The following is a 17,662-nucleotide window of genomic DNA, read 5'->3' on the forward strand; positions in this document are numbered from 1 at the left end:
GAGAGAGAGAGAGACAGTAGAAGAGAGATGTAATAGACAGAGGCAGTAGAGAGAGATATAATAAAGAGAGATGTAATAGAGAGAGAGACAGTAGAAGATAGATGTAATAGAGAGAGAGGCAATAGAAGAGAGACATAATAAAGAGAGATGTATTAGAGAGAGAGGTAGTAGAAGATAGATGTAATAGAGAGAGAGGCAGTAGAAGAAAGATGTAAAAGAGAGAGAGATGTAGTCAAGAGAGATGTATTAGAGAGAGGTAGTATAAGAGAGATGTAAAAGAAAGATGTATTAGAGAGAGGTAGTATAAGAGAGATGTAAAAGAAAGATGTATTAGAGAGAGAGAGAGATGTAGTAGAAGAGAGATGTAAAAGAGAGAGAGAGGCAGTTGAGAGAGAGATATATTAGAGAGAGAGGTAGTGGAAGATAGATGTAATAGAGAGAGAGAGAGGCAGAAGAAGAGAGATGTAAAAGAGAGAGAGAAATATATTAGAGAGAGAGGCAGTAGAGAGAGAAACGTAGAGAGAAGAGAGCGACAGCTGGCGTCACCGCTGACCAAGGATGGGATGGGAGCAACATATCCTAGAACTACGAGTCAACTATCCTAGACCGAGAGTTCCAAGTTTGGGTGCTCCAGAAACCAGGTACGCTTGATGAACTCCCAACCCCCTCCCCTGCAAATTTTCTCTCAAATCTCTACGTGGGATTCTTCCCATCTTCTTTCTAACCCATTTTTCGCCTTATTGCAGCCCGAAGAAGCGGTTTTGCGAGCTCCAATTTCACCCCATCGCTTCTCCACTCGATCTGTGGAAGAAAGACGATAACTTGGAAGAGCGATCGGGGGCTCGACAAGAGGTAATTTTCCGGGGTTTTTGATTTCTTGGGTTTTCTTTGAAATTCAGATCTACCCATCAATTTTGGGTTCTTCGCGGTAGATCTTTCCGATTAACCGTCCCGACTCTCTTCCCGGAAATTTCCGTTGGAGGTTCTCTATTCTGTGATGAGATCCTCAGAATTTGATAATCCTTCGTTTCGTGATTTTATATTGTTGTTTGTGCGGTGACAATTTGCTTTGATAACTCATCGCTCTGTGGTTTCCAAAGATTTAGGGCAGAGACGCGATCCACTTGCCGCCATGGCCGAAGTAGAAAACGGAAGAATTCCGTCCGAAATTGATGAAAATCTTCATAGCCGACAATTGGCGGTGTATGGGAGAGAAACCATGAGGCGACTCTTCGCATCAAGCGTCCTCATTTCTGGCATTAATGGGCTTGGCGCAGAAATAGGTGAAATTTTTATTTCTCGGTGCTCCGTTCTGCCTGAAAATATTTGTTAATTTTCATGAATATTCTTGAGATGAGAAAAAATTGCTTTCTTTTTAAACATCCCCAGAATTGGGAAAGTAAATCAAGATTATTTATTTTGTTCTACTAACTGTATGGATCAACTCAACGGGGACAAAATTTTTGCAGCGAAAAATCTTGTTCTTGCTGGGGTCAAATCTGTTACGTTGCACGATGAAGAAATAGTGGAATTGTGGGATCTGTCCAGCAACTTCTTCTTGGGGGAAGAAGATGTAGGCAAAAACAGGGCTCTTGCCTGTGTTCAGAAACTCCAGGAACTCAATAGCGCAGTTGCAATATCCACCATTACCTCCAGCTTATCCAAAGAACATTTGTCTGGTTTCCAGGTCTGCCCGCTTTTTCTAATCTTCTTAATTATGAAACTTCAATTAACGTGATTAATTCAAAGTGGATCAAAGTTTTCTTATTTAATACTTGGTTTTAATGAATGGATCATGATGCCGGCAGACCCTTGTACCGTTCTTACTCATCTGATTAAAAATGGTGTAGGCTGTTGTATTCACAGAGATCAGCCTGCAGAAGGCCATTGAGTTCGATGATTACTGCCACAATCATCAGCCCCCCATCTCCTTCATCAAGTCCGAAGTACGGGGTCTGTTTGGAAGCATTTTCGTTGACTTTGGCCCAGAGTTCACGGTCAACGATGTCGATGGGGAGGAGCCACACACTGGAATAATAGCCTCCATCAGCAATGACCATCCTGCTCTTGTCTCCTGTGTTGACGACGAGCGCCTCGAGTTCCAAGATGGGGACCTCGTCGTCTTCTCCGAGGTCGAGGGCATGCCAGAGCTCAACGATGGACAACCCAGGAGGATCAAGAACACCAGGGCCTACTCTTTCTTTCTTGAAGAAGACACTACCAAGTATGGGCCTTACTTGAAAGGGGGCATCGTTACCCAGGTCAAACTGCCGAAAATCTTGAAGTTCAAGACCTTGAGAGAGGCCTTGGTGGATCCTGGGGAATTCCTTCTCAGCGATTTTTCAAAGCCTGAACGTCCCCAGCTTCTGCACGTTGCCTTCCAAGCTCTTGATCAATTCAAGATCAAGAATCAACGGTTCCCCAAGGCCGGTTACGAGGAGGATGCTCAAGAGCTTGTCCAATTGGCCATTGCAGTCAATGCTGCCATGGGGAGTAACAAACAGGAAAATCTCGATGAAGAAATTTTAAGAGTCTTCTCTAGCGGGTCCAGAGCTGTGCTGAACCCCATGGCAGCCATGTTTGGTGGTTTTGTTGGCCAGGAAGTCGTCAAGGCCTGCTCTGGGAAATTCCACCCGATCTTCCAGGTCAGTTCTTCCTCCTCTTTTCAGGTTATTTTTATTTTATTATTAATTTTGTAAAGCTCTTTTCTTTTGACTTCCTCCTACTTTATCCTTCAGCTTCTTCTGACCGTAGAAAAAAAAATTATGTGCAGTTCTTCTACTTTGATTCCGTGGAGTCACTCCCAAAAGAAAGAGTTGACCCGGGAGAGCTTTGGCCATTGAGCAGCCGTTACGATGCACAAATCTCTGTCTTTGGGTCCAGCCTTCAGAAGAAACTTGAACAGGCCAGCGTGTTCTTGGTGGGCGCCGGCGCCCTTGGCTGCGAGTTCCTCAAGAACTTTGCCCTCATGGGAGTATCCTGCGATGGTAAGCTTGTCGTCACCGATGATGACGTGATTGAGAAGAGCAATCTTAGCCGTCAGTTTCTCTTCCGGGACTGGAACATCGGTCAGCCAAAGTCAACAGTGGCCGCTGCCGCTGCGGCTGCCATCAATCCCAGCCTCCAAGTGGAGGCCCTTCAGAACCGGGTCAGCCCGGAGACTGAAAACGTCTTTGATGCTGCCTTCTGGGGATCCCTTGATGTGGTGGTCAACGCCCTGGACAATGTCAAAGCCAGAATGTATGTGGACCAGAAATGTGTCTATTTTCAGAGGCCACTGCTGGAATCAGGCACGCTGGGGCCCAAGTGCAACACCCAGATGGTCATTCCCCACTTGACTGAGAACTACGGTGCCGCCAGGGATCCACCGGAGAAGCAGGCACCGATGTGCACACTCCACTCTTTCCCCCATAACATTGACCATTGTTTGACCTGGGCGCGGTCAGAATTTGAAGGCCTCCTCGAGAAGACTCCCTCTGAGGTCAACAAGTTTTTATCTTCCCCTGTTGAGTACTGCGCCGCCATTTGTGCTGCTGGAGATGCTCAGGCCAAGGACCTTGCTGAGTCTGTCCTTGAATGCCTCGACTCAGAGAGATGTACCACCTTCCAAGACTGCATTGCCTGGGCGAGACTCAGGTCTGGTTCCGAAACATATCTCCATAGATCGCATTCATAAAAAATCCAGTGGAAGGAATAAAGCGAATTTGATTCTGTACGTGCCAGATCATGAAATAATGGCATCCCATCTAATTTTCTTTTTTCCAAGTTTGCTTTTTCTCTCTTTATAAAAAATTATAGAAAACGAAGAATGAGAATTTTTTTCTGTACGTGGTAGATCGTGAATAAGTTAGTTACTGTGTCCATTCCTTTTTCTGAGGACAACCTTTCTCTCTCTAAATAGCCCTTTTTAAAATTTTACTTGAACGAAGAATGGGAACTTGATGCAGTACATTTCAGATCATGAATTTGAGTGTAACTGCATCCAGTCATTTCTCTCTCTTGAAGCCTTCCATAAAAGTTCTTGTAGTATGAAGAATGAAAAATTGATTCTGCACAATACCAGATCATGAATTTGTTTGCTACTCCCACCGTCTTTTTTTTTATTTCTAGAACGCTTTCACAAAAAGCTAAAAGAATGAAGAATGAGAACTTGATTGTGTACATAACTGCATCTAAGATTTTCTTATCGGGTCTGCCTTTCTCCCTCTATAATGCGTTTTGTGGAAATGCTGGCGAAATGAAACATGAAAACTTGACTGCTTCGAAGAAAGATCATGCATTTGTAATCTAATCATGAAAAAATGCTTAATTTCTTTACTCGACTGAGATACTTTAGTTCCAGAATTCCATGATGTTTCCTTTATGTCTTCTCTTTAAGTCATGTTCATTTTCTCCTTTCATAATTGATTAATTCTGCCGTCCTCTTCGTCCAGGTTTGAGGACTACTTCTGCAACCGGGTGAAGCAGCTCACCTTCACCTTCCCTGAGGATGCAGTGACAGGAAGCGGTCTCGCCTTCTGGTCAGCGCCCAAGAGGTTCCCCTCCCCTCTCTGGTTTTCTGCAGATGACCTGGGGCACCTCTGCTTCGTGGCGGCAGCAGCAGCCCTCAGGGCACACACCTTTGGAATCCCAGTCCCGGACTGGATCAACAGTCCCGTCCTGATGGCCGAGGCCGTCAACCGGGTCCACGTCCCTGACTTCCGACCCAAAGAAGGAGTCAAGATTGAGACTGATGACAAGTCAACGCAACAAGTCTACACCACATCTTCCATGGATGAGGATATCGTCATCAACGAGCTCGTGGGCAGGCTGAAAACCTGCATCAAAAATCTGCCAGAAGGATTCCGAATGAACCCTGTCCAGTTTGAGAAGGTGGGTCAGGAAAAGATATAAATTATCTAGACAAGAAATCAATTTTCTTCCGGGGTCGTTGACTCTTGCGGGTTTCGTTGACTTCTTGGCGGCAGGATGACGATACAAACTACCACATGGATTTGATAGCAGCGATGGCGAACATGCGGGCGAGGAACTACAGCATCAAGGAGGTGGACAAGCTCAAGGCCAAATTCATCGCAGGCAGGATAATCCCTGCCATCGCAACCACCACCGCAATGGCCACCGGCCTGGTCTGCCTTGAGCTGTACAAGGTCCTTGCAGGGGGGCACACGGCGGAAGATTACAGGAACACATTTGCCAACCTGGCACTGCCGCTGGTGGCCATCTCAGAGCCGGCCCCGCCAGCCACGGTGTCCCATGGCGGCAACACGTGGACTGTGTGGGACCGGTGGGTCCTACCATTCAGCCCCACTGTGAGGGAGCTTCTGGAATGGCTCAGGGTCAAAGGACTGGAGGGGTATAGCATCACCTGCGGATCGACACTGGTGTACAACAGCATGTTTCCCAAGCACAAGGTGAGACTAGACATGAAGTTGGTGGATGCTGCCAAAGTGGAGGTGCCTGCGCATAGCTCCCACCTCGATCTCGTGGTTGCATGCGAGGATGAGGACGGGGAGGATGTGGATATACCCCTCATCACCATCCCCATCCGCTGAGTCTTGTAGTGGATGGGCCGTGGCCTTGGTGCTCAACCTGATGTGTGTGTTTGTAACATTGTCCTGTTGTCTTTAAACATCTTTAATCTATATGGCCCCTCAGATGTTCGAGTAACAGTTTCATAAGATGTCGCAATTACAGTGCAGCCCAGCATCTCTCTCAACAGAAGAAAAATGTGTATATTTGTTATTAACCAGTCAATAATAGCCTGAAATTCATTGATTTTACATCTAATGAGTCTTTTTGTGTAATGCCAAAATCATCGATAGCCATCATTAAGCTTTTTTATGTTTTAATTTTTCTTATGCCAAATATTTAATTTTTTGTTTTAAGCGTGGACCACAGTTGCTTTCACAAAAAAAGTGTCGATACAGTGTTGCAATTACAAACTAATATTGTTATTTGATGCATGCAGATTACAGGAAAGTGCACCGATAATAATGATTTGTGGGTCATAAATCATACACTTTTAATCATATTTCATCATAAAACCTGTGATAATCGTGTGTTATCTATAATAATTCTAAATAATATGGATGGAAATTAGCATAAACTGTAAATTTAAAGTTCCTATGAAAATCTGATATCATTACTTTGATTTTTGGGATTAGTTTTCATATCAGTCCCAAATTTTCTTATTTTTGGAATTCTTTGTTATCAATTTAATGGACGTTTGAGCGGCCAAAGTATGGAGTTGACTTGTTTTAACATTCTTCACTATTCTTTTTCAAGCCTTATGATTGGTGATACTGGCATCCGCGACCATTTTAGCCAGGTTTTTCAACACATCAGCAAGCTCACATCGTCCAAAACCAAAGATACCCACGATTGTAAATTGAAAAACTACCCAACTCTGAAACATCAATGAACCAAAATAGTGACTGAAAAAGGCAGGGAATGGGTGAAAGAATACTGCACCAAAATCATTTTTCTGGATATGAAAGTAGACGCTCATTAGCTTTATTTGGCTATTAGGGATCATTTATTCATTTATGGGGCTTGCCCATGTTCTGTTGGGATAGAAAGGTATCAAAAACTATCTTATTCGAGAACAGGCATTTTGGGGGAATTATTTTGACTAAAATAAAACCCTAAAATACTCAGAAAAGTTGTTTATAATAAACTATTTGATGTTTTATCAAATTGATTTGATGTTGATATTTATTATAATTAGTATTTAAAATTAGTTAGAATAATGAGGTTAATCCTTACTTTAAGTGATTCAATCAACACCCTTACTATCTGATCCAAAAAACTGAACTGTACACTAAGGTTGTGGATTCATTAACAATGTTGAGTAATCTTGTTTCCACAATGTTTTTATTTTTACTTGTATCTTGTATTTAAACATGCAGGTCTTATCTTTCGCTTTTTTCCTCACTTTGGGTTATTAAAAAGACTAAAATTTCAATCTAAATAAGAAGGGAGATAACTGTTTTCTATAATTATTTTCTTCAAGGAGTTTTGAAGATATCTTTCTAATGTCAGCACCCCCACAATAATCTTTACCAGTCTTTTTCAAAATGACATCTAAAATGTAGTAGACTTAAATAAATGACGTAAATAAATCTTTCATGAAATTTACAGAATACTTGACTGGAAATCTTTGATTCGCTGATACTTCTCCAGGACAATACGCTAATTTTCTGAACTCGTTTTGTGTATTAATTAAAATATTATCATCAAAAGTTTTATTAAAGAACAAAATGAGACGTGTATAAATTAATTTCTTTAAGTTAGAATAATACAAACGGCGAGTCCCATGAATTTTCGATCAAATCAAGGTGGAGGGACTATGCGAAGTATGGCCATAAAAAAAAAATTCATATTTCCATATTTCGGCTTCTACAATCAGGGGATTGAAACAAAGACTAGGAAAAAAATTAACAAAATCAAACAACATCGAACGAAAATCATGAATTTGCGAATGAAGGGAATTTAACGTATGATACTGTCTATACTCCCCGCAAAATTTTATCAAGAGAAGTAACAAAAAGATCAAATGAAATTTTAAAATGAAACAAATTACTTGGGACTGAGAGCTTGCGTTGCCAAAATTCGAGTTCTTCATGATTGAAGCAATAGACCCAATGAAAACACCGTCCCTATCTAACATAACAGGCAAAATTGATGCCTGAATCATTATACAAGGGCGTACCTCTGAAACTGGACCATCATGTGCATCAAAGTGATGAACATACGGATCAGATCATGAGACCAGTACACGGTTAAGCATACCCTGAGTCCACGTGGCAGTTTCCTTGAGATTATCATCATCTGATTCGAAGCACTCCCCAAGCAACTCCACATGGAAGGTCCTATCTTTCAACAGAGAACTGATGTTCGGCCCAAGAGCGTCGGCAAGGTCCCCCATCACAGCTACAGCAGATTTTGTCACGGCATCATCCCTGTGGTAGAGAGAGCAAATCATGTGATCAAAATCCAGAGGAAAACGAGGCTTCCATTCATCATGTTCTTTTTTTATAAACAAAATCACATCATTTGGTTAATAATGTACATTTGACACTTAACAGAAATACATCTTTCTGTATTGTGTACTTAAAATTTTAAAAATTAACCAATAAACAGGAAAATAATTAAAAATTCTAATATGTATTCATATTAATATGAATTATGCGCTAGCGAGATAAAGTGAGATATCCACTCCAATATGGTTCTCATATTATGTTAAATTCATGCCTAAGCATACCCAAGTAATTTGACTTATACTAAAGTAAAAGTCTATTAGTTGCTCGATGAAAAATAATAATGGATGTCACAGTAAATAGACAGAACAGGGTAAAGTGAATAATAAAGACAAGAAAATGAAATATCAAAATAGTGTTTAAGTTTAAAGAATACTATACGCAGTGATACGAACAGTTTGAGCCGACAAAGGTCAATAGCAGTTAATAATAACTTAAATGGCATATTTTGTTGAGATTATAACACTAAAAATAACAAGGGTCACCTTTTCTTGTCTTTGAAAACAGCCTCAGTGAACTGCAGGATGTGGCCAGCGTAAGGAATCATGAGATCGGGCTTTGAATTCTTGAATCCCTGAAGAATACCAGAATACCCATCGAAAATGCAAGTCCTGAGCTGGTTTCCATATTCAAGCATTTCATCATCCTGGGTGCTTAAGTTTGAGCACAACTCAGCCGCGCCTTGCAGCATAGGAGTGACGTAGGGAAGGTATTTCTCAAAATTCTCACTGATGGCAAGTGCCATGTCTCCAAAGCAAGAGAAAATTGGAGGCTTGACAGACCTGTGGAGTCTAGAATCAGAGAGATTCTTGAGAAGCTGACTCATTATGCCGTCACAGAATGGAAGAATCTTGTCGTCCAAGGCACGACAGATGTCACCCACAACTCCGACAGAGATAGAGCAGACTTGATACTCCTCAAAATTTTGCAGACCCATCTCCAAATACTTGTAGAATTCAGGCATATACCTAACAAACTCAGAGCCTGTCGCATAAGCGAGGGCCCCAATTGCAAGCATTGCCTCTTCGTGCACTGTTGAACTGCGGCAGGCAAACACCTGAAGAAACAAGGTCATCATCTGGTCCGCAGATTGAAGCAGCAACTGTTTAGTCTCATCGGTGGCTGAAAGCTTCTGAATTATCACTTGGAGAACCCCGCAGAGCACCGCTTGTAGATCACCTTGTTTTTCTCTGTCATCAGAGGAGATAATCTGCAGGGTGATTGTTCTAGCCAGCCTATCCTTTATTTCCTGAAGTAGCTGAGCTATGTTAGAGGCTTCAGAGAGGCTGCTGCACCTTACCACCTCATTTAGGGTTTCATACGCAGCTGCCCGGAGTCGAGAGTTGTTCGCATCCGGACGATCTGCCGTGGATAGAAGAGCAATGATCACTTGCATCTGATACGGAGATAGAATGGACGAATCACCAGAGTCTTCAAAACCCTGGAAGAGGTTGTAAATAGCACCACAAACTTTCTCAGCCACGTTGGGGGCGTCCTTAATGCTCTCCAACAAGACTGACATGATCCTTGGTATATTCGCAGACGTCACAGCAGAGTAGGCCGACCCAGGAGAGTGCAAAAATTCAAAGATTCTCCCCAAAGTCCAAGCGGTAGTATCCTTTACATGAAGATTTGTATCCTTCATTGCGTTAAGAAGGAAATCCAAGCCAGCATGGACCATGGGGGAGAGAGTCTCCATTGTCGGGCCTTCGAGAATGGAACCAAAGGCAAATGTTGCCGCCTCCCGACATCGCCATTCGGTCTTCATGATGTTGGACTCGACAAATGGCATGACAAGAGGCACGATGAGGTTGCCCACGGCCCTAGAAGCAAGTCCCAGACAGGTCCCCCCAGCCATTGATAGATTCCAGATATCATCATCATGATCCTGATCTTCGTCCTGCTTCAGCAAAGTTTCCAATAACATAGGAACAAGGGTAGGAAGAGCTTTCTCGATGAACTGGTGACTAATGTTATTCGAATTTTCACCATCGGTGTCTGCATATTCCTCTTTAATTTCGATCTCCACATCACAAATAGAACTCCAGAACTCAATGGCTTGAAGAGCGACAGGTTCTTCATCACCTTTCACAGCGCTTGCAGTCAAATTATAAAGCGCTGGCATGTATGGCTCAAGATACTCATAGTAAATAGAAGATATAGAGACTAAACATTCAAGGGCTGCCTTCCTGATTTCAATCTCTTTAGACGCAGCAGTCTCACAAACAACCTTCATGATATAATTCCTTTCCATCTCATTCTCAAAATTGACCTGGGCAAAATCCAGTGCATTGTACAGAGACTTAACAGCAGCAAGTCGAACATCGACACTCGGCTCAGACTGATTCATTCCCTGAACGACGGCCGTAAGAACGGAATTCACTTGTTCCTGCTCTAAGTCCTTGGGAGAAACTTCTTCGCATACATAGCCAAGGGTTTCAAGAGTTGCTTGTTTCAGGACAGCAGATGCATTTGCCAATGTCATGTTTGACAACAGCCTTGAAATAAGATCCGGCCACTCTCGTCGAGGGATCTCAATCGAAGCTATCTTTGCAATTACCTGCGTAGACGTGTGCCTTGCTTCAGAGACAGATGAAGGAAGCGTCTGCATTAGAGACTCTTTGATTTGGCTTTTGATCGTCTGATCCACGTTGACCCATTGCTGAGTAAGATGTTCTTTCCTCGCAGGATCCTTGGCATCGAGAGAATTCTTGAGAATAATTCCAGCAAGTCTACGGGATTCAGGTGGTTTCTGTTCACTTGATAATTCGACTGACAAAGAGAGGAGAAAAATGGGTAGATTCTGCTCTTGAAATTGCTTCAAGTTCTCCTCAGCAGAGAGTCGAACAGCTGCATTAGGCGACTGGGCGGCGATGAGGTATTGTGTGATGTCCGACGCCATTTCCCTACAGAGACTTCGGATTCAGAAGACGGATATGGCAAAGTTTAACAAAATTATTTCAGAATCGACATGTAATCAAAACCAAAAAAATCAAGAGTTCGCAGCCATAAAACAAATTTGCCATCCTCCTCATCTTAACATTCCGGAATATTAAACATTTAAGACAGAGAAATCTAGCAAAATTAAATGGTACTCCAGCAATCAACGAATAACCAGAAAGAAAGGTCAGTCCTCGGAAAGGATCCGAATCAGACGTTGATTACGAGGAAATCGTCCGAACAAAAGTGCAGTACCAGGATTTATAAACCGAGAAAAAAGCACGAAAGAACGAAATATTCGGTAGAAAAATGAATGACTAAACAAAAAAACAAACAAGGGAGTGAAGATACCGGCAAAGAAGAACTGCAGATTTCACCTCCCAAGCAAGAGAAATCTCCTGAAGCGCTCGTCAATCCGAAATTATAATACCCCAAACAGCTCGGCGATCGCGATTAGAGCGAGTATTGAGCGTGATTTCGAGAAGAGATTGAAGATCGAACGAAATCCAATATAGGGTTTTGGGAGTTATATCGCTCTCATTTTTCGAATTGTTCGAAGGGGCGGGAGGGCGACGGCGGGCAGACGAGAAGAAAATAAACCCTAAGTCAGCGAAATTTGAAAACGCCCTCTCGCACGTGCGACCTCTCATAACGTCTCGAGGCACACGTGTGATCTTACTGGGCCTCTACTTGCTGGCCCAGTCCACTGTCAGGTGTTGTCAAAGCCCTTTAAAACCTTTAGACGTGTGACTTAAGTTTATGATCATGATCAGATATGTACCTTGATTATGTAATTATGAGTTAGAATTATTAACATATGATAATGAGTGGGATTTTTTGAATTGTAAGTCATTTTTACTCTTTGGGAAACTTCCAATCCCCACCAAATTACAAGGAAATTATAAAGGCCCTTAATATGTGGCTTTGTTTTGATATTATGAGTTAGATTTGAAAGCGTGTCATATATTGTAATCATAATATCAAGAGAAAATTTTTGGATTTGTTGGCCATTTGTAGTTTCTGGACACCTTCCAATCCCTTGCTCAATATATTATCAGAAGTATTAGCATTTAGCAAATTGCTGGGAAATTAAACCCTAAAAAGACAAGGCCCAAGTTCATGATCAGATATGTGCTTTCATTTTAATATTTTGTTTTGTAATCATAAGTGATGGGGTACCATCCAGCTTTAAAGACCCCATTGAACTTGTTCATCGAGCGAGGGCTTACACGCGATACCCAGCCTTTGGAGTACCCGGCCTCGTCAACGAGTCACAAAGGTTTGATGTTATCTTTCCTTGCATTTTTCTTGTTTACTAGGCCATGTATATCGACCGCATATGTGTTTTTTTGTTTGTTCGCACGTGTTTGGATTGATGTATGGACCTACACATTTGCGTGTGTGTGAGCCCATGTGTGGGATGCTAGTGGGTTTCTCTTTCCTATTAGGGGGGCCCTAATTACTCTTAATTGGGCCTTCTCCCGTTTATTTCTAAGGGGTAGGCCCATATTTTCCCCTGTAAAAGGTACGACCCGACCATAGGAAGAAAGATTGAAAATATGATTTTTAAGGATTTTTACTGATTTTTTAGTGTTTTTTTTAGTTTTGTCATGTTTATGAAAATGCCACTATGAAGTTAGGAGAGAGAAAAAACCCTAGAGTTCGCCGGTAATCGTCGCCACCACTGTCTTCGCCAGAGCTCCGGTCGCCATCTCCCGCGGCCTTCCCGCTCGCGACCGTCGTCCCCTAGGATGCACGTGTCACCGTCGCTGCCTTTCGGCCAGTAGTTGCAACCACAGCCACTACAGCACCCGCAGCCACGCCCACAGCCCGCAACAGCAGCCGTAGCCTCTTGCCGCAGTCACGGCCGCAAGCCGCAGCCCATGACCACATGTCCCCGCTCGCGGCCGCTGCAATAGTTCACGGCCACCGTGGCAGTCGTGCCCACGCAGCAGCCCGCAGCTGTCGCAACAGGCCGCGGCTGCCGCAATAGCCTGTGGCCGCCGCTACGGCCGCGACAACCAGCAACCGCCGCAACTGCCACAGCCGCCCGCAGCCTCCTACGTCCACCTCAGCCATTGCAATCGTTGAAGCCATCAACAGCTGCGGCAGCCACCCATGGCCACTATAGCAGCCCTAGCCATAGCCGTCGGAGTTTAGCCTACGGTTGCCAGAGCCGTCGAAGCCGTCCCAGCCGCAGGCGTTGCAACAGCCCGTGATCCCCGCAGTCGCACGCGGCTACCGCAACAGCCCACGGTCGCTACAACCCTAGCGGCCCCCACAGCTGGCCGTGGCCTCCGCAGTAGTCCAAGCAGTTATCGCAGCCCGTCGAGGCCGCATCAACCCTAGCGACCGTTGTAGCAGCCCCTCGCAGCCGCTGGCCAACAACCGGGCTGAAAAATGCTCAACCACCTGGATCTACGCTAGTCGTGACCACTGCCACCGAACTCATCGTCACCATGCCCATCTCCGTGCATAGCCGCCTACTTGTGCCACCTGGATCTACGCGGCGCCTACTTGTGCCACCGCACCTACTTGCGTCGCCGCACGTGCCTGCGTCGTCATCGCGCCTACGTGTTGCTCACCTTCTACTACTGCTGAATTTGACATTGCTCGAGCCTACCATTCGTGGTATGCTCATCAATTCTTTCTCGGTGTTATATTATTTCTTTCAGTGCCTCCGAATGTCTTCTCTACTGCCAGGGTTAGATTAGTGATAGATAGGATTTACGTTTCGAGGATTAGGATTTCAATCGGTACGTCCTTGGTTGAGACCATTGAGGGCATGCGCAAAAGCGGCACTAGACGAGCTCGCACCGTCAACCTTCAACCTGACCTCCGGATCATTGGGAGCCTATTGTCATTTCCAGGTCATGCTTACCGTAACTGAATGGTCCTAGGTTTATATCGACGCTGGATTTATACTTCTCAATGATTTCATCGATGCATCATCATTAGCTTGATGATCACATTAGTCATCTTCCCTACATGACATGACTGCCCTCGCCCTCCCTGTGGTATAACACGGCCGTTTGATCCCGGCGCCCGTCGTGTTATATCAATACCTAAAGGGGAGATTTTTGGGTTTGAAGCTCATTTGTACAATTTGGGACACCTTCAAACACATTGTTTTACCTTCCCAGTCCAAATACAAATATGAAGGAGAATAAAAACTGATGATATTAAAACTAACAAGTATGGCGAGTCAAGTGAACTTCTACATTGTAACGCATTTTGATAATTTTTTTGATTGATTTTGTGATCAAAACACACATACAGATCATTATTACTTGACTACATTCCTATAATTTTTTATTGCATTTTATTTTTTTACTCTGTATTTGGTTATAACTTTGTATTCCCTCTTCTTGGATGTTTTCATTAGTATGTTTCTTAAGACACAAATTTTTGCAGGTAAGACTTTATTCATCCTTCACCCTTTGATATATATCTCACACTATTTCCTTTTAACAAATCACCTTTCTTTTTATGCTGTAGATAATATATTTAATAAGACCTAATGATATAGGTTATCAATATCTCTCTTTCAGCGTATAGAGAAATAGAAAATTATTGAGCAGCCCCCCATTGCAACTTTCTCCATCTAAAAACAATCCCCTCCCATTTGCTTGAGGTTTTCTTTAGTGGTCATGCGCAATGGGTACAATGAATTTCTTTGTGTACCCAAAGTTGGACAAAATTACTATTGGCGAATCGGTTTCCAAATATCGTCGTCTAAAAATAGAAAACCTAAGTTGCCTATTTAATACTGATTATTGAATTTATTGGTCTTTATGAATAAACCACTTTATTGTCTCAAATTAATTGGTTTATACTTACTATTTTCTTGGAGTTTTATTAAATTCAAAGATTTAGGTAAATAAAATATTAAATCGTAGATGAAAATGGGAGACAATGAGAAGCATGGGCCATGAATGCATCAGAATGTGATGCCAAATATTCAAGGATGAGAAAGGCCCGACTCAACCTCTCTAGAAAGCTTCAAAAGGAGGTATGATTTGTGGAGCTAACTTCATGAGTCCAAATTTGGGAGCTCATTTCCAATTTTAAGATCAAATAAAATGTGGATCAAGGCTGGATTTAATGCTATGGCTTCCCCTCAAATCCCTGTAACTAGATTCAACGCCCACAAACATTATGGCTATATTTAAGCTTCTCTTTCCCAATCTTTGTATACTATTATTGAATTCTATGCCAGTACATTCTTGGAAGTGTTAGTGAATCAGAGTTATTAGTCTCGATCTCTCTGAAGAGTGTCAGAATTAGAGATCAATGATCCAAAATCCTTAGATTTTGAGAAGAAGAAGAAATAAAACCATGTGGGCCCCTAATCGTTGTGACAAGAGGTTTGTGTGTTACTTCTATTTATTCATCTGCTTGTATTGTCAATGTTAATAGATAATTAATAATAAACATAGCTTAGATCCATATATTTTCCGCACATCACACCGCATTAAATTTTTTATCATGAAGCAAAAGTTGCAGCATTTTATGCACAGCCCTGCCACAAGCCAACTCCATTGCTCACTGCACCTCTTGGTGCCCAACAGCTCTCCCTTTGCGTGTATACAACCTTAAACACCGCCCACAAAGTTCTCCAATTCAATTCGGATTTATAGTTCAATTTTTGCCCAAAAATTCCTGAAATTTGTTGTAACTCTCATATAATTGTTTAAAAGTATAATAAATATTTATTTTGCTTAAATATGTTTAAAATGTTTTATTGTGTTTTGATTTAACTATTTAACCTAAAATCACAAAAAATATAATTTAATTCACTTATAAATAATTGTTTTAAATATATTTAACTGCAAATCACTTTTTCAATTCTCTATCCATGTATTTGACTACTATATTTGTGCTTTGTGAGGAAACTATTGTACATTATGTTACATAAATCAACACTGTAAAATGATATCTTAGTTTTTTAATATTATCTATGCGTGAAAGTTTTTTACTTGAAGCGATTTCCTTGTTCATTTCTTACACTTCTCTTATCGTATAGTTTTAAACTGTTTTATATAGTAAGAAAATCATTTATAAATAAAAATGAAATTATGGTAATATTTAATATGATACTACATAAATGTATCTATATTTTTGTGTTAAAATTGTTTCTTTTATTGTCTAAAATATTTATTATATTACTATTTCCACCAGACTTTGTGTCTGTTGTCTGCAAATTTGATGCAATGGTTGAGTTCTATCTGATTTTATCATTTATTACTGAATAATGCTTGTTTTTTTATGTGAAAATATTATTCTAGATATACACCCATAAATATTTCATGAAAAAAACACATATTAAATGTTTATATAAGATAATTATTTTGCGAGTTTTGTTTAAATACTTACCGTTACCCATATATTCTCAATATTTTAAAAGAAATATACTTTTTTATAATATAACATGAAAATAATATATATTCTGTAAAATATTTTTTGGAGTTCCATTTTCCAAAAATCTGCTGAAAACATTTGAGATGGGAGCTCCTTATTCGTATTTATGATAATAATATACAGAATTTTGTGAATCTTTTCTCAAAATTATAAGGAGAACATTTGTGAAAGTCTATTATTCATATTGTGCTACATCATGCATACCCTAATCAAGCACCACAGTAATATGGTACTATTTTACCTACTATTGAGATCAAAATTTCCAAGAAACTTCCATCCTTTTGAGGACGACTTGTCTCATGGAATATAACAATTGACTGTAGTCTATTATACCACATGGGATGGTGAATTTTTTTTCCTCTATATCAATGGGTGCAGTTGTGTACCATTGTAAATATTGCAACCTAAAATTGTGAATGCATCATTTCAAACACCAAAATATTTTTTTTTCAAGTTTTTATCTCAATTTAAAAAAAAAATTATTATTTTTTGGTGTTTCCGATTTCACATTTTCTATATAAAAATGATTTGCTAGCTATATGCACATTTAATTTCATTGTTGCTAAAACTTGACGGTTAAAAATCTACAATAAAAAAAATAAACAAAAAACAGAAACATGATTTTTTGAGAAAAATAAACCGAGGACATGTGATGTATTTTTCTTTATTTCTCAATGATTTATCATAACGAATATCACAGTTTATGTTTCTGGTATCAGTTACATTTTCATCAAAAGATATATACAATATATTCAATAATACAATCACATATAAATTATGAATAATCTATAACTAATTCAGCTATCCAGGCCCAAAACTAAACAATCCAAAAGATCTAAAATTGAATTAAGCCTGACAACTATCCTGCCCATTGAATGACTCAGGTTCCTCCAAAGGAGTAAGACTGGTTCGATCTTTCACTAGTACAGCATCTAGGGGATGCGCATTATTTTGGCCTAAATATATAAGACATGCAGATCATCTCCATGTTATCTTCAACATGGAATAGGGCAAGATTTCCCAATGTGAGTTTAGTTTTGGGCCATCAAGTCAATAGACTGGGAGCTTAGTTACTGACATACATTTGTCCAACAGCCCAGTGAACCTCTTGAAAGAATTGGTTTAATAAGTTGACATTTACCAAAGGAGTAAGCCATTGGTAATTTTCTTTGGAAGAAAATCCCGTAATCATGTTCATTTCCTACAAATATTAGGAAATGAACATAACTATTATTCATATATGTTGAACGGCGAACATTAAA

The 17,662-nt window shown here is 41.0% G+C and overlaps 2 protein-coding genes across 3 annotated transcripts; one reads left to right on the forward strand and one right to left on the reverse strand.

The window, feature by feature from the left end:
- The first annotated feature begins 503 nt into the window (after positions 1–503).
- LOC144707210 (ubiquitin-activating enzyme E1 2-like) lies at positions 504–5,667 on the forward strand. 2 transcript variants are annotated; one of them, XM_078580346.1, is made up of 8 exons: positions 504–641; positions 747–852; positions 1,107–1,283; positions 1,470–1,687; positions 1,851–2,645; positions 2,774–3,636; positions 4,434–4,872; positions 4,968–5,667. In XM_078580346.1, exons 3-8 carry the CDS (start codon positions 1,133–1,135, stop codon positions 5,550–5,552), a joined length of 3,051 nt encoding a protein of 1,016 aa, XP_078436472.1. In that variant the 5' UTR covers positions 504–641; positions 747–852; positions 1,107–1,132; the 3' UTR covers positions 5,553–5,667. The 2 variants fall into 2 exon arrangements, with proteins under 2 accessions (XP_078436472.1, XP_078436471.1); XM_078580345.1 differs by having other exon boundaries at positions 505–641; positions 1,101–1,283.
- A 1,891-nt stretch (positions 5,668–7,558) lies between these two features.
- On the reverse strand, positions 7,559–11,570 carry LOC144706431 (importin subunit beta-1-like). Its single transcript, XM_078579373.1, has 3 exons — positions 11,331–11,570; positions 8,525–10,945; positions 7,559–7,961 (listed from the first exon to the last, which is right to left on the reverse strand). Exons 2-3 carry the CDS (start codon positions 10,939–10,941, stop codon positions 7,763–7,765), a joined length of 2,616 nt encoding a protein of 871 aa, XP_078435499.1. The 5' UTR covers positions 10,942–10,945; positions 11,331–11,570; the 3' UTR covers positions 7,559–7,762.
- Positions 11,571–17,662: the final 6,092 nt, after the last annotated feature.

This window comes from Wolffia australiana, chromosome 8 (genome assembly GCF_029677425.1).
Source record: "Wolffia australiana isolate 7733 chromosome 8, ASM2967742v1".
Classification (NCBI taxonomy): domain Eukaryota; kingdom Viridiplantae; phylum Streptophyta; class Magnoliopsida; order Alismatales; family Araceae; genus Wolffia; species Wolffia australiana.

What these genes read in the sequence shown, in the direction of transcription:
- LOC144707210 (XM_078580346.1), top strand. Translation starts at nt 1,133, where the DNA reads ATGGCCGAAGTAGAAAACGGAAGAATTCCGTCCGAAATTGATGAAAAT. An exon ending in AACATTTGTCTGGTTTCCAG is followed by an intron (nt 1,688 to 1,850) that starts GTCTGCCCGCTT and finishes AAAATGGTGTAG; the next exon opens with GCTGTTGTATTCACAGAGAT. An exon ending in ATTGCCTGGGCGAGACTCAG is followed by an intron (nt 3,637 to 4,433) that starts GTCTGGTTCCGA and finishes CTCTTCGTCCAG; the next exon opens with GTTTGAGGACTACTTCTGCA.
- LOC144706431 (XM_078579373.1), bottom strand. Translation starts at nt 10,941, where the DNA reads ATGGCGTCGGACATCACACAATACCTCATCGCCGCCCAGTCGCCTAAT. An exon ending in GTTTTCAAAGACAAGAAAAG is followed by an intron (nt 7,962 to 8,524) that starts GTGACCCTTGTT and finishes TCTCTACCACAG; the next exon opens with GGATGATGCCGTGACAAAAT.